Genomic DNA, 13913 nt, shown 5'->3' on the forward strand with positions numbered 1-13913 from the left:
AAGGTGCAGGCCTTCAGAAAAAGAAGGCCTTTAATCTGATCTTAGATGGAAAAGTATAGTCAAATTATAGTGGGAAGGCTACTACTGTTTCATGATCACTGGGAAGTGGTCTCCATACATGAAGTACACGGAGCACAAACTATACTTTGTGGAGAACTTTACAACGTATTTCCTTTTCTTCCACATAGCAACCAGACTGAAAACCAGAATCTATTATTTTATTCAAACAACACCTGAAATATTGTATTAGGAAATAAATACATACACACAAACTGCTCTACTAGAATGTGTCACAAGCTTTTTATACAGATTTACAGTGATAAATAGATACAAAGACATTCCCTTCGACCTATACCAGGTATTTGTGAGGAATACAAAGTGCAGCCTTTTAATATTACACAGTCTCACTCAGAGGTGGTTCACCTAGAAGGCTCATACATAAATAACTTCCTTTGTAAGCTTCTGTTTTAAAGCATAACAAGCACTGATATTGCTTCATCCAGATCATTAGGACAGTGCTGTTGGCATGGGCTTCTTTCAGTGCCCATTTCCACCTTCTGAGAGTATGCGTGATGGCTCGGTGTACTTTGCTGTCAGTAGGTAGAAGAGGGCAGGTGCGGGTACCAAGGCAAGCAACGGGAGGTCCTGCTCAAGCTTATCCAGTTTGGAAATGGAGATGATTCCATAAGCATGAAGTAACCAGTGGCTGACAAGGACAACAAGCCTTTTCTTCCTGACAAGAAGATCCTTGAAAGACTTGGAAAACAGACACAGCATCCTGTTAGCATTCAGCCTGTTACCTAGCACCCACTGTTTAAGAGACATTATAGGTCATGCACAGAGACTGTATGAAGCCTCCTGGGTTTGAGCCCTTCCAGCGCATAATGCAGTTTCTCAGTGCGCCACAAGAGGGAAGTCTCCCCACAGCTTCCTCCAGCTAAGAGAAGTCATAACGGTAGAGGCTTACATGCACAATACATAACTGAGAAAAGGCAAGATACAACGTGGGCTCTGCTTGTTCCAAGTATTTTATATTAGGAGTTTTAACGTAGGAAACACGTTTACCTACCTCCACTTCAGAAGCAGACATGTACACAGCCAGCGTAACCAAAGACAACACCAGTATGATGTAAGGGAAGGCATAATCTAAAGGCAAATATTGTACACATTAGCAGAAAAAAGAATGCACTATATACACTTCAGCAGAGATAGGTTTTCCACATATACCATAGGTGTGAAGTAAACTGAGCTCCTGTAGCCCACCTCTTGTCATCACATCAGACATGCACTGCAGTAAGGGTCAGCCAAGCACAACTGTTCAGTGCTTCCAGCTTGGGTTTTCAAATTCAACTTCTGTCACATGCAAGCGATGCAAGTATTTCTAGCTGGAGTTGCTGTATGCTTAAACCACTAATTGAAAAAGGCAGATAATGCGAAAAGCAGGCTGCAGGGGGATTTTGTGGCACCTGTCCCTGTTGTGTGAAATATGCTGGAAGCTAAACCAAAAAGAAATGATCTCCCCAAACTTATACTTTAATCCATCTCTGAAATCGGACAAACTCTACCCTAGCAGAAAGTGGAATTAATTCCCTCTGAGGTAATTTCCTCTCATACCCCCTCTATTCCCTTTTTCAGAAGGGGACAGTCTCTAGCAGCACCAGCAGAGGTGAAGCAGTGCTGGGCCAGAGCCTGGTTAGGACAGGGCTACTAATGAGTAGCCTTTCCAGGTGAGAGCCCTTCCAATAACCTTAAACAATGTCCTTATTCCCCAAGCAAAAGGGGCGTCATGTCCCTTCCTTCCCTCCCCTAAGTAATTCTTTAGAGTGTGTGTTTATGGGTATGTTTATTAGTGTTATTAGGAGAGAACTCACAGAGCAGGCCTCCTCCCACGGCCTGAAGCACGGTGAGGATAGGGAAGAAGTACAGCGCTGCGTAAATGCTTTTAAATCGATCAGACTTTCCTAAACCACAGGCAATTTTCTTAACCAGAAGAGGCCGAAGTAGCATCATTAACACAAGACAGAAGGCGTAATATATAAACACAATGGTGTACCTGGGGGGGTGGGGGGAAAAGAAAAAAAAAATAAATTCCTTAAAACATGCAGTTCTTTTTCTCCAGCAGGCTCAACTCAGAGCCAGGGAATCAGCCAAGTCAATTTACGGTCAAAGGTTTGTAAACACAGAAGGACAGGCTCACTTTTCCTAGCGGAAACTGACAAGATCCAGCAAAGGGGAACAAAAATGAAGTCTTAAGCTTCACAGCTAAATAAGCTTAGACTACACCACCTTCTTGGCAACTCAGAAAGTCATTAGGTGTTGCTAAGTGTTTCAGGCATAAAACAGCCGACGCACAAAAAGACTTCAAGGACTGATACTCATTGGTCCACGTTATGTCTGAACACTTTGAGAAGAAGCACAGGCAGAAACACGCTTGTATGAAAGGCAGGGACAGACAGGAGTACAAAAGCCTTTAGACTCACAGGGGATAGACTGCTTCATGAGTGCAGTGCACTGTGGTGATATAGTCAGGACTTGGGTTGTAAAGCATTGTGTACCAGTCCGAAAGCTTCTTCACCTTGCAGGAGCGGATATGCAGAGAGCCGACGGGGTCGCTCACGAGCAGCGTAACAATTGCCGCGATGCTGCACTCGAACAAGGCAGTGACATGCTGCAACAATGCACTGGAACTGTGGAAGGAGAGAGATTTACTACTGTTTTGCTAAACGCCGACTGAAAAGTGGAGGCCCTTAAAGTACACAGAACCTTCTACACAGTTAATATTCACCATGACCAAGGATAGGACAATGCTGGTTGAACAGAAGTATTTGAAGCTGAATGTGGAAACTCATTTACAATCTCAGATGATTTAGTGTATGAAGTGTGACTGAACAACATTCTAGCTCCTTAAATGAACGCTTGCTGTAGCACAAGCAGCCTGTCAGGGGAGGGACAACACCGCTGCTGCTGTTGCAGTTTCGAAGAAAGGAGCAGCGAGGATAAGACACGACACGTCTTGGAAGGGATGACATTGTTACATATGATATAAGCAAAAAAAGCTGCAAGTCCTTGTTAAGGATGTGATATATTCATATATCACACTCCATCAGTCCCCTGTGTTTTCTGTGTTTAGTACACCCCGGAGTCATTAGTTCTTAAAAGTTCCAGCCTAGCACCCAATGGCTACGTGCATCTGTGGTTTTAAACCCCTGTTTTACAGAACTTCCTTGATGCACCACGCAAACCTAAAGGTTATACCAGCTACACTATCAGGACCAAAACCCAGAATACATATTCCTAAAAAGAAAACTCAAACCCATTCTCATTGCACGCAGGCAGCCCACTGACTGGGGCCGCTGCAAGTGGTGGGTCTGGTGTGGAGAGGGGGTGAGGTGCTCCTGCATGCTACTGGGAAACCAGTCCAGCCCAAATTGCCAGAGGGACTGGGCACCGCCACACTAAAGAGATACCAGCCATGTCCTGAGGGCAGTGACTGGCAAGGAAGACCTGCAGGGGTCTTACATTTGTAAATAAAACCCACCTCCAGCTGCCCAAAGCGTATATTCTACCATATCAGCTCAACCAACAGCATGAACTGCTGGACAGTTCAACTCAGCATCTCAGACTCATCAGTCATGGATCGGAGATTTCCATTTTTAAATGACTTTTTAAAAGGAGGAATATACAAACCTCTTTTTTCCTGAATACCATTCAATAAAGAACCAGTGTAAGACCAGGGGAAGCATGGCCATGAAACCAAGGTACAGCCAGTCATAGCGGTCCGGAGACCCCATACACTCCCGGCAGATTTTGTTGTCATCGGTTCTTTGACCCCTAGGGCATACCTACAAAAAGCAGAGACTGTATTTACAAAGCACCTGAGTACCAATAATGATCCGCTGCAGTTTCTAGAAAAAGTTTGGAGAAATATCAGAAACATTGACCTCAGTGATTTCTCAGCTTGCACTGACCTCACTCTCTGGCTCTTGCTTCTTAATATAGACAAAAGCAAATTATGTTTAAAAGGCTTCATCCAAGACTCCTGTCTCCTCTCCTGCTGCCACTCCACCTCTCTCTCATCACTAAGCTCACCCACCAGGCTGCTCACAACCACTACCCCGAGTTTCTTGCTCCCCGTTATTCCGCTCTACCCGGATCTTGTCTCCATTAGTATTTTACAATCAAGAGAGCAGAGCTACTTCAGCACATCTCTCCGTACCGCCCCGTCCGGCTCCAGCCTTCGCAGCCCCGCCGCTCGCCTCCCGTTTCGCACCAAGCCCTCAGCACCTCCTTCGGGGAACGTTGCATCGCGCAGCTCCTGCTCTGGGTAAGGCAGCTCTGCCACCCCCCACCACGGCCCTCATCGCACCCGCTCCCCACGGCCAACGGCGGCTCACGGCGGGGACCGCGCCAGCCTCCAAAGCCGGGGCCGCCCCCGCCCCAGGCCGAGTCCCACACTTACCCCACAGTCCCCGTAGGTCTCCAGGGAGCCGTTGACCGACAGGACCGTCCTCCCGCAGTACAGCCCGAGGCAGGCAGGCTGGATGTCCACAGCTGTGGGGAGAGCGCAGCCCGCCTTACATCACCGCGCCGCGGCTCCCCGCAGCCGAGAGGCGCCACCGGCACCACACCCACCTCTCCCACCTCTCCCCCCCCCTACCCCCCGGTACCGCCGACCCCGGTGCCCCCGCCCGCCCCGTCCTACCGGAGCGGACCATCCCGGTAAACAGCCCAGTGCCCTCCTCCCTCCGACGCGCTACTTCCGCTTCCGACGCGGGGTAAGCTCCACCCCGCCGGGGGCGGGGGGCGCGGTCACGCAGGAGAGGCGCGGCCGGCGCAGGGGCGTGGCCGGCACGGCGCCCGCCCCGCCGAGGCGTGGGAGATGGCGGCGGTGCGGGAGGGCGGCGCGGGAGTGTGGCTGCCGCCCCGCTCGCCCTCGGGGCTGGTGCTGCAGACGGTGGAGATGCACACGGGCGGCGAGCCGCTGCGCATCGTCCCGCGGCTGGAGGTGGCGGAGGCGGCGGCCGAGAGGGGCCTATCGCTGCTGTCGCTGCGGCGGGAGGTGGCGGCCACGCAGGACCATGTGCGGCGGGCGCTGGTGCACGAGCCGCGGGGCCACGCCGGCATGTACGCGGCAGTGGTGGTGCGTGGCGGGGCGGCAGCCGCCGGTGCTCACCTCGCGGCACTCTTCCTGCATGGCGCCGGCTACAGTGCCATGTGCGGCCATGCCGTCCTGGCCCTCGGCCGCTTCGCCCTCGACTACGGGCTGGTGGCGGCTCCCGTCAGCCCCGAGACTGCCGTCCGCCTGCGCTGCCCATGCGGGACCGTCACCGCCTTCGTGCCCTGGGACGGCAGCCGCAGCGGCAACCCGGTCCGCTTCCACAGTGTGCCCGCCTTCGCCGCTGCCACCGGTGGGGACCGAGCCTGCCACGCTGGTTTTGGGGGGTGGGGGGCATTGGTGCTGGCCGTGCCAGGGTGGGGGCTGGTGGCCTGTCTGAGGGGCATCTGGCAAATCCCTGATTCCCTTGTCTCCCAGATGCAGGATGAGGCCATCAGGGATGGCACAAGGCATCACATGCCGCTCTGTGGCATGGGAGCACTTGAGTTGTCATCCCCATCCCCTTCCTTGCATGCAGCTTGGTTTGCTCCGCGTGCAATCCCATGGCTCGGCACAGTTTCCCCTCCTCACCACCCTCCCTTTCTCTGCCCAGACTTGGCCATTGACGTCCCCGGTCACGGGAAGGTGGTGGTCGACATTGGTTACGGTGGCACTTTCTATGCCTTTCTCAACGCCGAGCAGCTGGGCCTTGATGTGTGCTCTTCAAAGACCAGAGACCTCGTCAATGCGGCAAGCGCTGTGACGGAAGCAGTGAAAAAGCAGGTATGGTAGCACGCTGTGGTATTCTGGCAGGTTCCCTTCGGGGTGACTGCACCAAACAAGGCCCTTTATTCCCCTGAGCCGCTTAGGGTGGGAGGGATTCCCCATCCTTCCAGCCCCATGTTGAATATCTCAGTCCTCCTCCAGCCTCACAAGGATGTAAGAGGGAGTTTTTTTGCTTTCCTGCTGCTGTGTCCATCTCTGTTACCAGAGAAGCAGAGGTGCAAACACAGCAGTGTGGCCTTGTCCCCTTCCCCTGGTCCCTCGAGGAAGCTGTACTGCACTTACTGCTGACTGCCCAACTGCTGCACGCATTTTTGGTGAACCTGTCTGTGCTGTTCCCAGTTCAAGCTTCATCACCCTGAAAGCGAAGACCTGGCGTTCCTCTATGGCACTATACTGACGGATGGGAAAGACGCCTTTAGTGAGGAGCCCACCACCAACATCTGCGTGTTTGCAGATGAGCAGGTACAGAAATGGGCTCTTCTCAGACACACAAGGTGCCACCTTTTTCCCTTCTTACATCTACTGCAGAGATGAGGATGGTTCTGTTTTTTCTCGTTTTGGGTCAGTGATCATTGCTTCTGCTACAGCAATGGCTCTGAGGAGCTGAGTGTCACCACAAGCAGTTTAAGCTCCTAATGACAGAAATAATTCTGCTAATCTTAGGTGGTGGCATTTTAAAAAGGTTGATACCCACACCCCATAGCTCAGAATTTCCCAAGAGCTAAGGGGCTGAGGTGGGATCCCAACAGACATAGCGTGTGTTCTTCAAGTCCTAATCTAGGGAACAGCTGCTGGGGATCAACAGAGCAGGAGGGAAGAGAGAGGGTGTGAAATTTTATCCTTGTCTGCCGTGGATAAGGTATCACATAAATAGCAGGGGAAGTTTCAGTTGGACTTCCTAGCAGTGAGGAGCGTGGAGCATTGGAACAGATCGCCTTAGAAGCTGGCCAACGTGGTGGTTCTGGAGGTTTTAAAGACCAGGCTGGCCAGCTGCTCTCACAGTTAGTGTAAGGAGAACTGGTCCTACCTTGACACGTGAGAGTGGGGAAGGTGGCCTCTGCTCTTCTCAGTCCTTTTGCTATGATGCTGGGAAGCTTTCAAGCACTCCCTAAATATCCTCAATATTTATCAGATAACTCATCCCTACCAGTTTGCCAAAGCTGATCACAGTCCAAAAGTACCCCAAACCTGCGTATTTTGTCTTCTGGCTTGTGATGTATCCTGATTCTGTAGAAATCCCTGGGCTCAGTGGATTTCCCCCAAGCACAGTATAACTGGGAGCAATATTGTTTTCTGTTAAAACCCAAAATACAAGAGGTGGTTTGTCTTCTCTTCTGAATGTAGGTTGACCGAAGTCCAACAGGTTCGGGTGTGACTGCTCGCATTGCCTTGCAGTACCATAAGGGACTCATCCAGCTGAATCAGACCAGGACCTTTCGGAGCAGTACCACGGGGTCCTTGTTCACCGGGAAGGCAGTGCAGGCAAGTGGCTTGTGCTGGACTTTGCCTCTGTCTTGAGGACGACTGGAAGAGCACTGTTGCCTTGGCTCAGTGGAGAAGCCGAAAAGCCTTTCTGTTCTGGGGGAAGGGCATATGGAAGGAGGGAGGTGCCTGGGGTCTTGCCTTCCCACAAGCCTCAAGCTTCAGGATTTTTATTAGGGAAGCAAGTAACAGTAAGACCTTGTTCTGCTGTGTGGCTTCCCTTCAAATTGTCCCTCAGCCATCGGGAAAGGACTGGGCACCTCAGCAGCTTGGCGACCTCCTTTGAGGCAAACCCAGGCTGTGGCAGTGCCAGGGGCTCGTGAGCTCAGCGCAGGGGCAGCAGCAGTTGTGCAGGTGTGGAGCTTGTGCAGGCAGGGTGAGGTGGTAAAAGGGCTGCTGCATCCTTTGGGATGTACCTGGGCAGGGCAGAGCGCTCGGTTAGGGGTATCTGTGAAGTGCCAGGTAGCGCTGGCATTTCGTGGGGTTGGGAGAGAGGAGAACCTCCTGTCACCCCTGTCCTGATCCTAATCCCTTTGCAGGAAGCCAAGTTTGGGGACTACAATGCTGTCGTTGTGGAAGTCTCAGGAGAAGCCTTTTACACCGGTACAGCCACCTTCACTGTCGAAGAGGAGGACCCGCTGAAACACGGCTTCTTTTTCAAGTGACCTGAGCCACTGGGCAGTGGCAAAGCCTCACTTATGGTGCTGCGCTTCTCCTGCCCACGCACTCCTGTTCTGCTTCTCCACACGCCTCCTCGCAATATGCCAGAGCAACAGGAACAGCCTTTGGTGGTGTGACAGCATCTGCCGTGTTACAAGATAACAGGCAGTTCCCCTGTTGTGATTAGCGTATTGGGTGCAATGTGATTAGCATATATGGGCTGCTCTGAGAAGCCATAATCTTTTTCTTTTTTTTTTTTTTTCAATAATTATTCACAGAAAATTGAGCTGATCTTGGAGACCTGTCTTCAGATTTATGTGCCTTATCTATGTCTGCAAATTACTAATTTCAAAGCCAGCTTCCTATTAAACACCAGCTGAAGGCACTGCCTTTCTCCTCTTGTTTTTACTCCTTGAGCTCATTTCCAGGACTCACGTGTACCGTGGCTGTTGGTTTGGATTGCCTGCTCTTCCTTGATGCCTCCCACTCGGCTGGCTGTGCTGCTCCATCTCGTGCCCCAGCTTTCCCCGCTCAGGACTGTCCAGACACCCCATTTCCTCACCACACTCGCTTCACCCCTGCCAGAGCCCTCCTGCATCCTGGGGCTGGGTGCAGGTGCTCAGAACTTCCCACTGTCCCTGCTGCGTGTCCACGTTATGCTGCTTCCCTAAACCTTCCTGTCTTGCTAATCTTGGATCATTGGTGGCAAATACCCTGTGGTTAACTTTCAACAGGGGTAGGTAGCTGTATTTGAAGGTCTGATCCATTGTGACCTTTGATTGCAAAATTATTTAATGATGATTTTGACTCAGCCCAGGGGCAGCTTGTGCAGCAGAGTGCAGTCAGTGTGTGCTTTGCCAGAGTCCATCGAGGGAGGGTTGCTGGTAGAAAAAACAAACCAAACCCTGGCCCCTGGAAGGCATTTGCAGTGGCAGAAGCAGAGCTTCAGACCACTTGGGGCCTGTAATTTTCACTGTGTCTCTGGACAAAATGGTGTTTGTTTATTGAAGACACTCATGGGAGTGTGCCTTGTTAAAATGAGACATGAAAATGAGAATGATCATCTCCCAGTAGCTCTTACAGCAGAAGGGAGCAAGTTGCACTTGGAGAGCTTGGAAGAGGTTGGCATGGAAAAGCCTGAGAGGAAGATCTTCTCTCAAATTGAAAATTACAACTTTGGAAAAGGAAGAAACAAAATTCCCCACAATCAGAGAGTGGCTGCGCTGTTTTCCAGGTTTTCCAGGCTGGTGTCTGTGGCTTTTGCTCCCAGCTTTCCTCTAACACCCAGGTAAATCCTGTACAGCCTCTGGTCGGGAGCAAGAAGTGACACACACATCCTCTGAAGGAGCAAAGTCGTCAGCATATTTCTAGCTTCTGGGCATCTTCCTTGTGATCAGTCCCCCAGCCTGGCTCCTGGAGAACAGCTGGGGCAGCAAGTCATGAAGCCCAGTGCAGAAAGGTTGGAAGCTCTTCAGCCATTAATTCAGTCACAGCCTTTCTTATCTATTCACTGTCCCCATCCCTAAGAAATTTCTCCCGTAGGGGCAGGCAGCTCCAGCATGGCTGAAAGAGGGGGGACAGGGTCCTGCTACCTATGTGGGGGTCCCCGGCCTGACCTCTCCACCCCTCAGCTTGTGAGACCCCAACCTGGAGAGCATGGGGGGTAGTCCCAGCCTCCACCTTAGTGTCTGGGAGTAGCTGGCCCCTGCCCCTTCGTGATGGGCTGCAGGGCCGTGAGGGGAGAGGGGCTGTGGGGACCCATCCCCGGCTCTGAGACGGGGCTGACGCCGCTGTGGGGTGAAGGGGGGGGCTCCCTGTCCCCAGCCCGGCCGTGCCGGCCGGGGTCTCCGTGCCCCGCCCCCGGGCGGCGGGGCGGGCGGGCCGGGCCGGTTCCCCGGGCAACGGCGGCCGGGCGACGTCAGCGGCCCGGGGCGGGCGGGGACCGGGGCGGGCGGGCAGCGCCTCTGCGGCCGCGGCGCGGACCGGGGCATGAGGCTGCGCATGGAGCCGGCGGCGGCCGTGCCGGGCAACCTCTCCCGCAGCGGCGGCGGCGGCGGCGGCAATGAGAGCGGCGGGGCGGCGGCGGCGGCGGGGGGGGCGGCGGCGGGGTGGTCGGCGGCGGCGCTGGCCTCGCAGGCGCTTGCGCTGCTGCTCATCTTTGCCATCTCGGCGCTGGGTAACGGGGCGGTGGTGCTGGTGATCGCCCGGCACCGGCAGCTCCGCACGGTCACCAACGCCTTCGTGCTGTCGCTGTCGCTGTCGGAGCTGCTGGGTGCCCTGCTCTGCCTGCCCCTGGCCTTCCTCAGCCTGCTCAGCCGCCCGCCCGGCGCCTGGCTCTTCGGGCAGCGCCTCTGCCTGGCCAGCGCCGCCCTCCACGCCGGGCTGGGCATCGCCGCCACCCTCACCATGGCCCTCCTCTCCTTCGACCGCTACTGCGCCATCGTCCGCCAGCCCCGACACAAGATGGGCCGCCGCCGCGCTGCCCAGCTCCTGGCCGCCGTCTGGCTGGCCGCCCTGGCCCTGGCCGGACCCTGGTACGGGCTGGCGGGCGAGGGGCAGCGAGAGGCCCGGCCCGGGGCCTACCGCTGTGTCTACGTGCTGCCCTGGGGCTCCTCCCGGCTGGGGCCGCCGTACGGCGCGGCCCTCATCGTGCTCTGCTACCTCCTGCCCTTCGCCCTCATGTGCTTCTGCCACTACAACATCTGCCGGGCGGTGCGGCTGGCTGAGAGCCGCGTGCGGCCCCTCACCACCTACGGGCACCTGCTGCGGGCCTACGGGGAGATGCGCACAGCCACCACCGTCCTCATCATGATCGTCTCCATCATCTGCTGCTGGGGGCCCTACTGCATCCTGGGGCTGGTTGCCGCTGCTGGCCGCTTGCCCTTCTCACCCACCATGGACGCGGTGGCCAGCGGGATGGCCTGGGCCAATGGTGCTATCAACCCCCTCATCTATGCCGCCCGCAACCCCAACATCTCTGTGCTGCTGCGGCGCAGCCGTGAGGGCGGCTACAGGACTAGGAACAACGTGGCGGCCTACCTCTCAGCCTCAGGCCACCGGCCGGAGCCCCGGAGCCGGGCTGACCGCGTCCGGGAGCGCTATGTCAACCGGCAGAGCGGCCCCCAAGGCAGTGCCCCATCCTCCTCCAGCCCAGTGAGTGGGGGAGAGGTGGCCATGTGGGCCTGCAAGAACCCCGCTGTCCTCTTCTGTCGGGATGGGCAGCCAGACACCATCTCTGAGGCAGCCTTGCAGGCCAAAGTGGACACTGTCAACACCAGCCTCTGAAGGGATTGGGGTCCGGGATGGAAGCCTTGGGCCCTGGGGCCCTTTCCCTGAGGAAATGTGGGGACCCCTGGCCCTTGGAGCCCTTTGCAGCCAGACTACCAGGAAATTGGAGAGACAGGACTGTGCGAGTCACAGTGTGATTTCTTCTCCATCGTGTGAGCTCTGGTTTGGCGACCTAGTCTGCCAGGAGTGAGAGATCCATGGGTAAAGGGAGCGCCTCTTCCCTTTCAGCAGGCCTGACACACTGGTGGTAGCCACTGAACCCAGCCAGCACAAGAGTCTGACTGCAAGAACAAAACAGGGTTTACTCTGGTCCTGCAGAAAGTGCCGCAGTGGAGCTAAGAGGCAGACACACAAATACAGCCCAAACCAACTGACTGTGTGAGCTATTTGTTAAGTGCCAAAGAGGCAATTGAAAGCTGAGCACTGGCAGCTGGAATACACTTGGAAAACACCACACTGTGAAAACTGCACCATGGCAGGAAAATGCTGCTTTAACAGTTACACATGGATGTGCTGATAGTCAGAAAGTCATAGACTGTAGGACAGGCTAAAAAAGCAATCTATTAAGATGATTGATTTTTTTTTTTCAAACTCCCAAGCATAACAAAACAGTAATTGTTGTGACAGGGAAGATATATGATACTGGGAGGGAAGGAAAGGAAGATGAAACCTCAGTTGTCAGAATTTCAGCAGCCTTTTCTTTTTTTTGCAGGTACAGTCAGCTTAAAACAGTATGAATATGAGAAGTGAGAGTTCTTCAGACAGACTGAGGAAAAGGGTGTGGGTGTAGACTATGGTATCACTGAGTTTGTGCACAAGGTGTGCATTTTCTTTTTGAGCTCATCCGAAGCGTCTCACATCTCTAAGAGTGTAACCATGTTTAGAGGAGCCATGCGAGAGAGGTGAGTATCTGAAAGCAGAGGTAAAGCAATTCCATGCGCTCTTCGTGTGCTCTTAAGCATGTGAAAATGTGTATATGCAGAGAACAGATATTATTGTATTGATGGTGGCAATCCATCTGGAGTGTAATATTTAAAAATCAGCTGTTTGCTATTGAAAAAAAGGAAAATAACACAATGGAAGTGCAATTGCATGGCATAAATTCAAATGAATTTATCAGTATAATTTTTTTGTTCAAAGGCCTAAAGCCTTAAATTAGTATTTTGAATCAGAAACTGAGATTGGGCCTTCCTTTATCTTTGCCAGAGTTAAATATGAAAGACAAGCAGTGTTTTTCCTTGTACAGGCTTTAAAAATGCAACGTTACTGCTTTACAGGCTTTTTCAACTGTTTGTGACCCAAGTGAACATACTATCGTTATTTTGTAAGTGAGACAAGAAATAAATTGTCTTCTATGCAGGAGATTTAAGTGTCTCAGCCTGGCATCATTCTCAGCACAGCCTTGAGAAGGGAACTTCTGTAAAAATTTGCCAGATGAATGATAGTAGAGAGAGACCTAATTGTTTGTGAAATTTTAATGCAGCCATTTTTCATGCTGTGAGCATTAATGTAATGTCCTTCTGTGATGCTCCTAAAGTCCACGAGGAAAAGATTTGACCTTTGACTACTCCTCAGTACAGATGCTTTGCCCTACAAGTCTTGGATTTTGCAAGTTGAGTGGTGTATTCATACTGTTTCAGAGAGAAGCTGCACAGAAAACCCACAGCTTTTCACAGAAGCTGCTTGGACCCTAGTGACCTGTTAGAAGGGTAGGACAGGAATTTCTTGCATACCTGCCCTTCCACAGCAAGGTATGGCTAGTGTAAAGTGAAAGACGTGGTTGTGAATGATAAGATTAGATTTAACTCTTACCTAGGTAGCTGGCAGGGGGTAACAAGGAGATTGGTGCGGGCTAATTTGCCATACAGAGTTCTCTGGTGTTTGAAACAGCTTCAAGAGCTTTTTGCCTGAGTTCCAATAGTCATTAACTGTTATATTATCTATAGAAAAATTCAGCTGCAATCCAGGAGGTAGACAGCAAAGAAAACCCGCAGGGGTCTGCCTTCCCAAGAGGGATGTTTCTCCATGAGTTGTAGCCATGGTCCTTGGAGTAAGTTCCTGTGCTCTGTAATGTAGTGGGGAGGACAGATGCAAGGAAAACTGTCCAAGCTCAATACTCATCAGCCTTAATGTGTGTGTAGTATAGACAGTGGGCAAAGGCATACCGCTTGTAGTTTGTGCATCGCCTGCAGAACAGCATCCTAACTCAGATCCTCTGGCCGTGGTACAAGTAGCATGTTTGACATGAATCCGTTATTGTGATAATAAGTCTGTGTCGCAGGAGAAAGGATGTTGCTGTTTGTAGCTTGGCTTCTCTGCAGCTCTGACGCTGAGCCTGCACTTCGACCATTAGTGATGATTTAGAGCCTTCTTACCACCACACAGATTTACAGGTTTGGGTTTTTTCCCCACACTTTTTTCATGCAAGAAGAGCTTTGCCAGTTGGAACAAACTTGGTAGGAATAGACAAACTAAGGGATAGTTCTTGGGTTAAGAAAACAAGTAAGATGAAGGTCCAGCACTGCTGTGCCTGACTCATGGGGTGCTATGGCTGCATTGATCATATGACTAAAAACCCCTGAAAAGGGTGGTCGTGCTCCCC

General features: G+C 52.6%; 3 protein-coding genes across 5 annotated transcripts; 2 read left to right on the plus strand and 1 right to left on the minus strand.

Moving 5' to 3' along the window:
- Positions 1 to 204: 204 nt before the first annotated feature.
- Positions 205 to 4812, minus strand: JKAMP (JNK1/MAPK8 associated membrane protein). The gene is made up of 7 exons (XM_064461011.1): positions 4703 to 4812; positions 4460 to 4551; positions 3688 to 3842; positions 2481 to 2687; positions 1872 to 2053; positions 1070 to 1146; positions 205 to 756 (listed from the first exon to the last, which is right to left on the minus strand). The coding sequence occupies exons 1-7, from the start codon at positions 4713 to 4715 to the stop codon at positions 538 to 540; spliced, it is 945 nt and encodes a 314-aa protein (XP_064317081.1). The 5' UTR covers positions 4716 to 4812; the 3' UTR covers positions 205 to 537.
- Positions 4813 to 4874: 62 nt separating this feature from the next.
- Positions 4875 to 8408, plus strand: L3HYPDH (trans-L-3-hydroxyproline dehydratase). Of its 2 annotated transcripts, none has more exons than XM_064461012.1 (5): positions 4875 to 5408; positions 5709 to 5878; positions 6221 to 6343; positions 7226 to 7367; positions 7907 to 8408. In XM_064461012.1, the coding sequence occupies exons 1-5, from the start codon at positions 4880 to 4882 to the stop codon at positions 8026 to 8028; spliced, it is 1086 nt and encodes a 361-aa protein (XP_064317082.1). In that variant the 5' UTR covers positions 4875 to 4879; the 3' UTR covers positions 8029 to 8408. The 2 variants fall into 2 exon arrangements, with proteins under 2 accessions (XP_064317082.1, XP_064317083.1); XM_064461013.1 differs by having other exon boundaries at positions 7277 to 7367.
- Positions 8409 to 9970: 1562 nt separating this feature from the next.
- Positions 9971 to 12675, plus strand: GPR135 (G protein-coupled receptor 135). 2 transcript variants are annotated; one of them, XM_064459999.1, is made up of 2 exons: positions 9971 to 12213; positions 12589 to 12675. In XM_064459999.1, exon 1 carries the CDS (start codon positions 10013 to 10015, stop codon positions 11306 to 11308), a length of 1296 nt encoding a protein of 431 aa, XP_064316069.1. In that variant the 5' UTR covers positions 9971 to 10012; the 3' UTR covers positions 11309 to 12213; positions 12589 to 12675. The 2 variants fall into 2 exon arrangements, with proteins under 2 accessions (XP_064316069.1, XP_064316070.1); XM_064460000.1 differs by having other exon boundaries at positions 9971 to 11689; positions 12024 to 12675.
- The last annotated feature ends 1238 nt before the right edge of the window (positions 12676 to 13913 follow it).

This window comes from Phalacrocorax carbo, chromosome 9 (genome assembly GCF_963921805.1).
Source record: "Phalacrocorax carbo chromosome 9, bPhaCar2.1, whole genome shotgun sequence".
NCBI classification, from domain to species: Eukaryota; Metazoa; Chordata; class Aves; order Suliformes; family Phalacrocoracidae; genus Phalacrocorax; species Phalacrocorax carbo.

Coding starts and splice junctions, on each gene's coding strand:
- JKAMP (XM_064461011.1), bottom strand. Junction 3,843..4,459: donor AGACCTACGGGGACTGTGGG/GTAAGTGTGGGA, acceptor TGCTTTTTGTAG/GTATGCCCTAGGGGTCAAAG. Junction 757..1,069: donor TGTCTGCTTCTGAAGTGGAG/GTAGGTAAACGT, acceptor CTGTTTTCCAAG/TCTTTCAAGGATCTTCTTGT.
- L3HYPDH (XM_064461012.1), top strand. CDS start 4,880: ATGGCGGCGGTGCGGGAGGGCGGCGCGGGAGTGTGGCTGCCGCCCCGC. Junction 5,409..5,708: donor CGCCTTCGCCGCTGCCACCG/GTGGGGACCGAG, acceptor TTCTCTGCCCAG/ACTTGGCCATTGACGTCCCC. Junction 7,368..7,906: donor CGGGAAGGCAGTGCAGGCAA/GTGGCTTGTGCT, acceptor CTTTGCAGGAAG/CCAAGTTTGGGGACTACAAT.
- GPR135 (XM_064459999.1), top strand. CDS start 10,013: ATGAGGCTGCGCATGGAGCCGGCGGCGGCCGTGCCGGGCAACCTCTCC.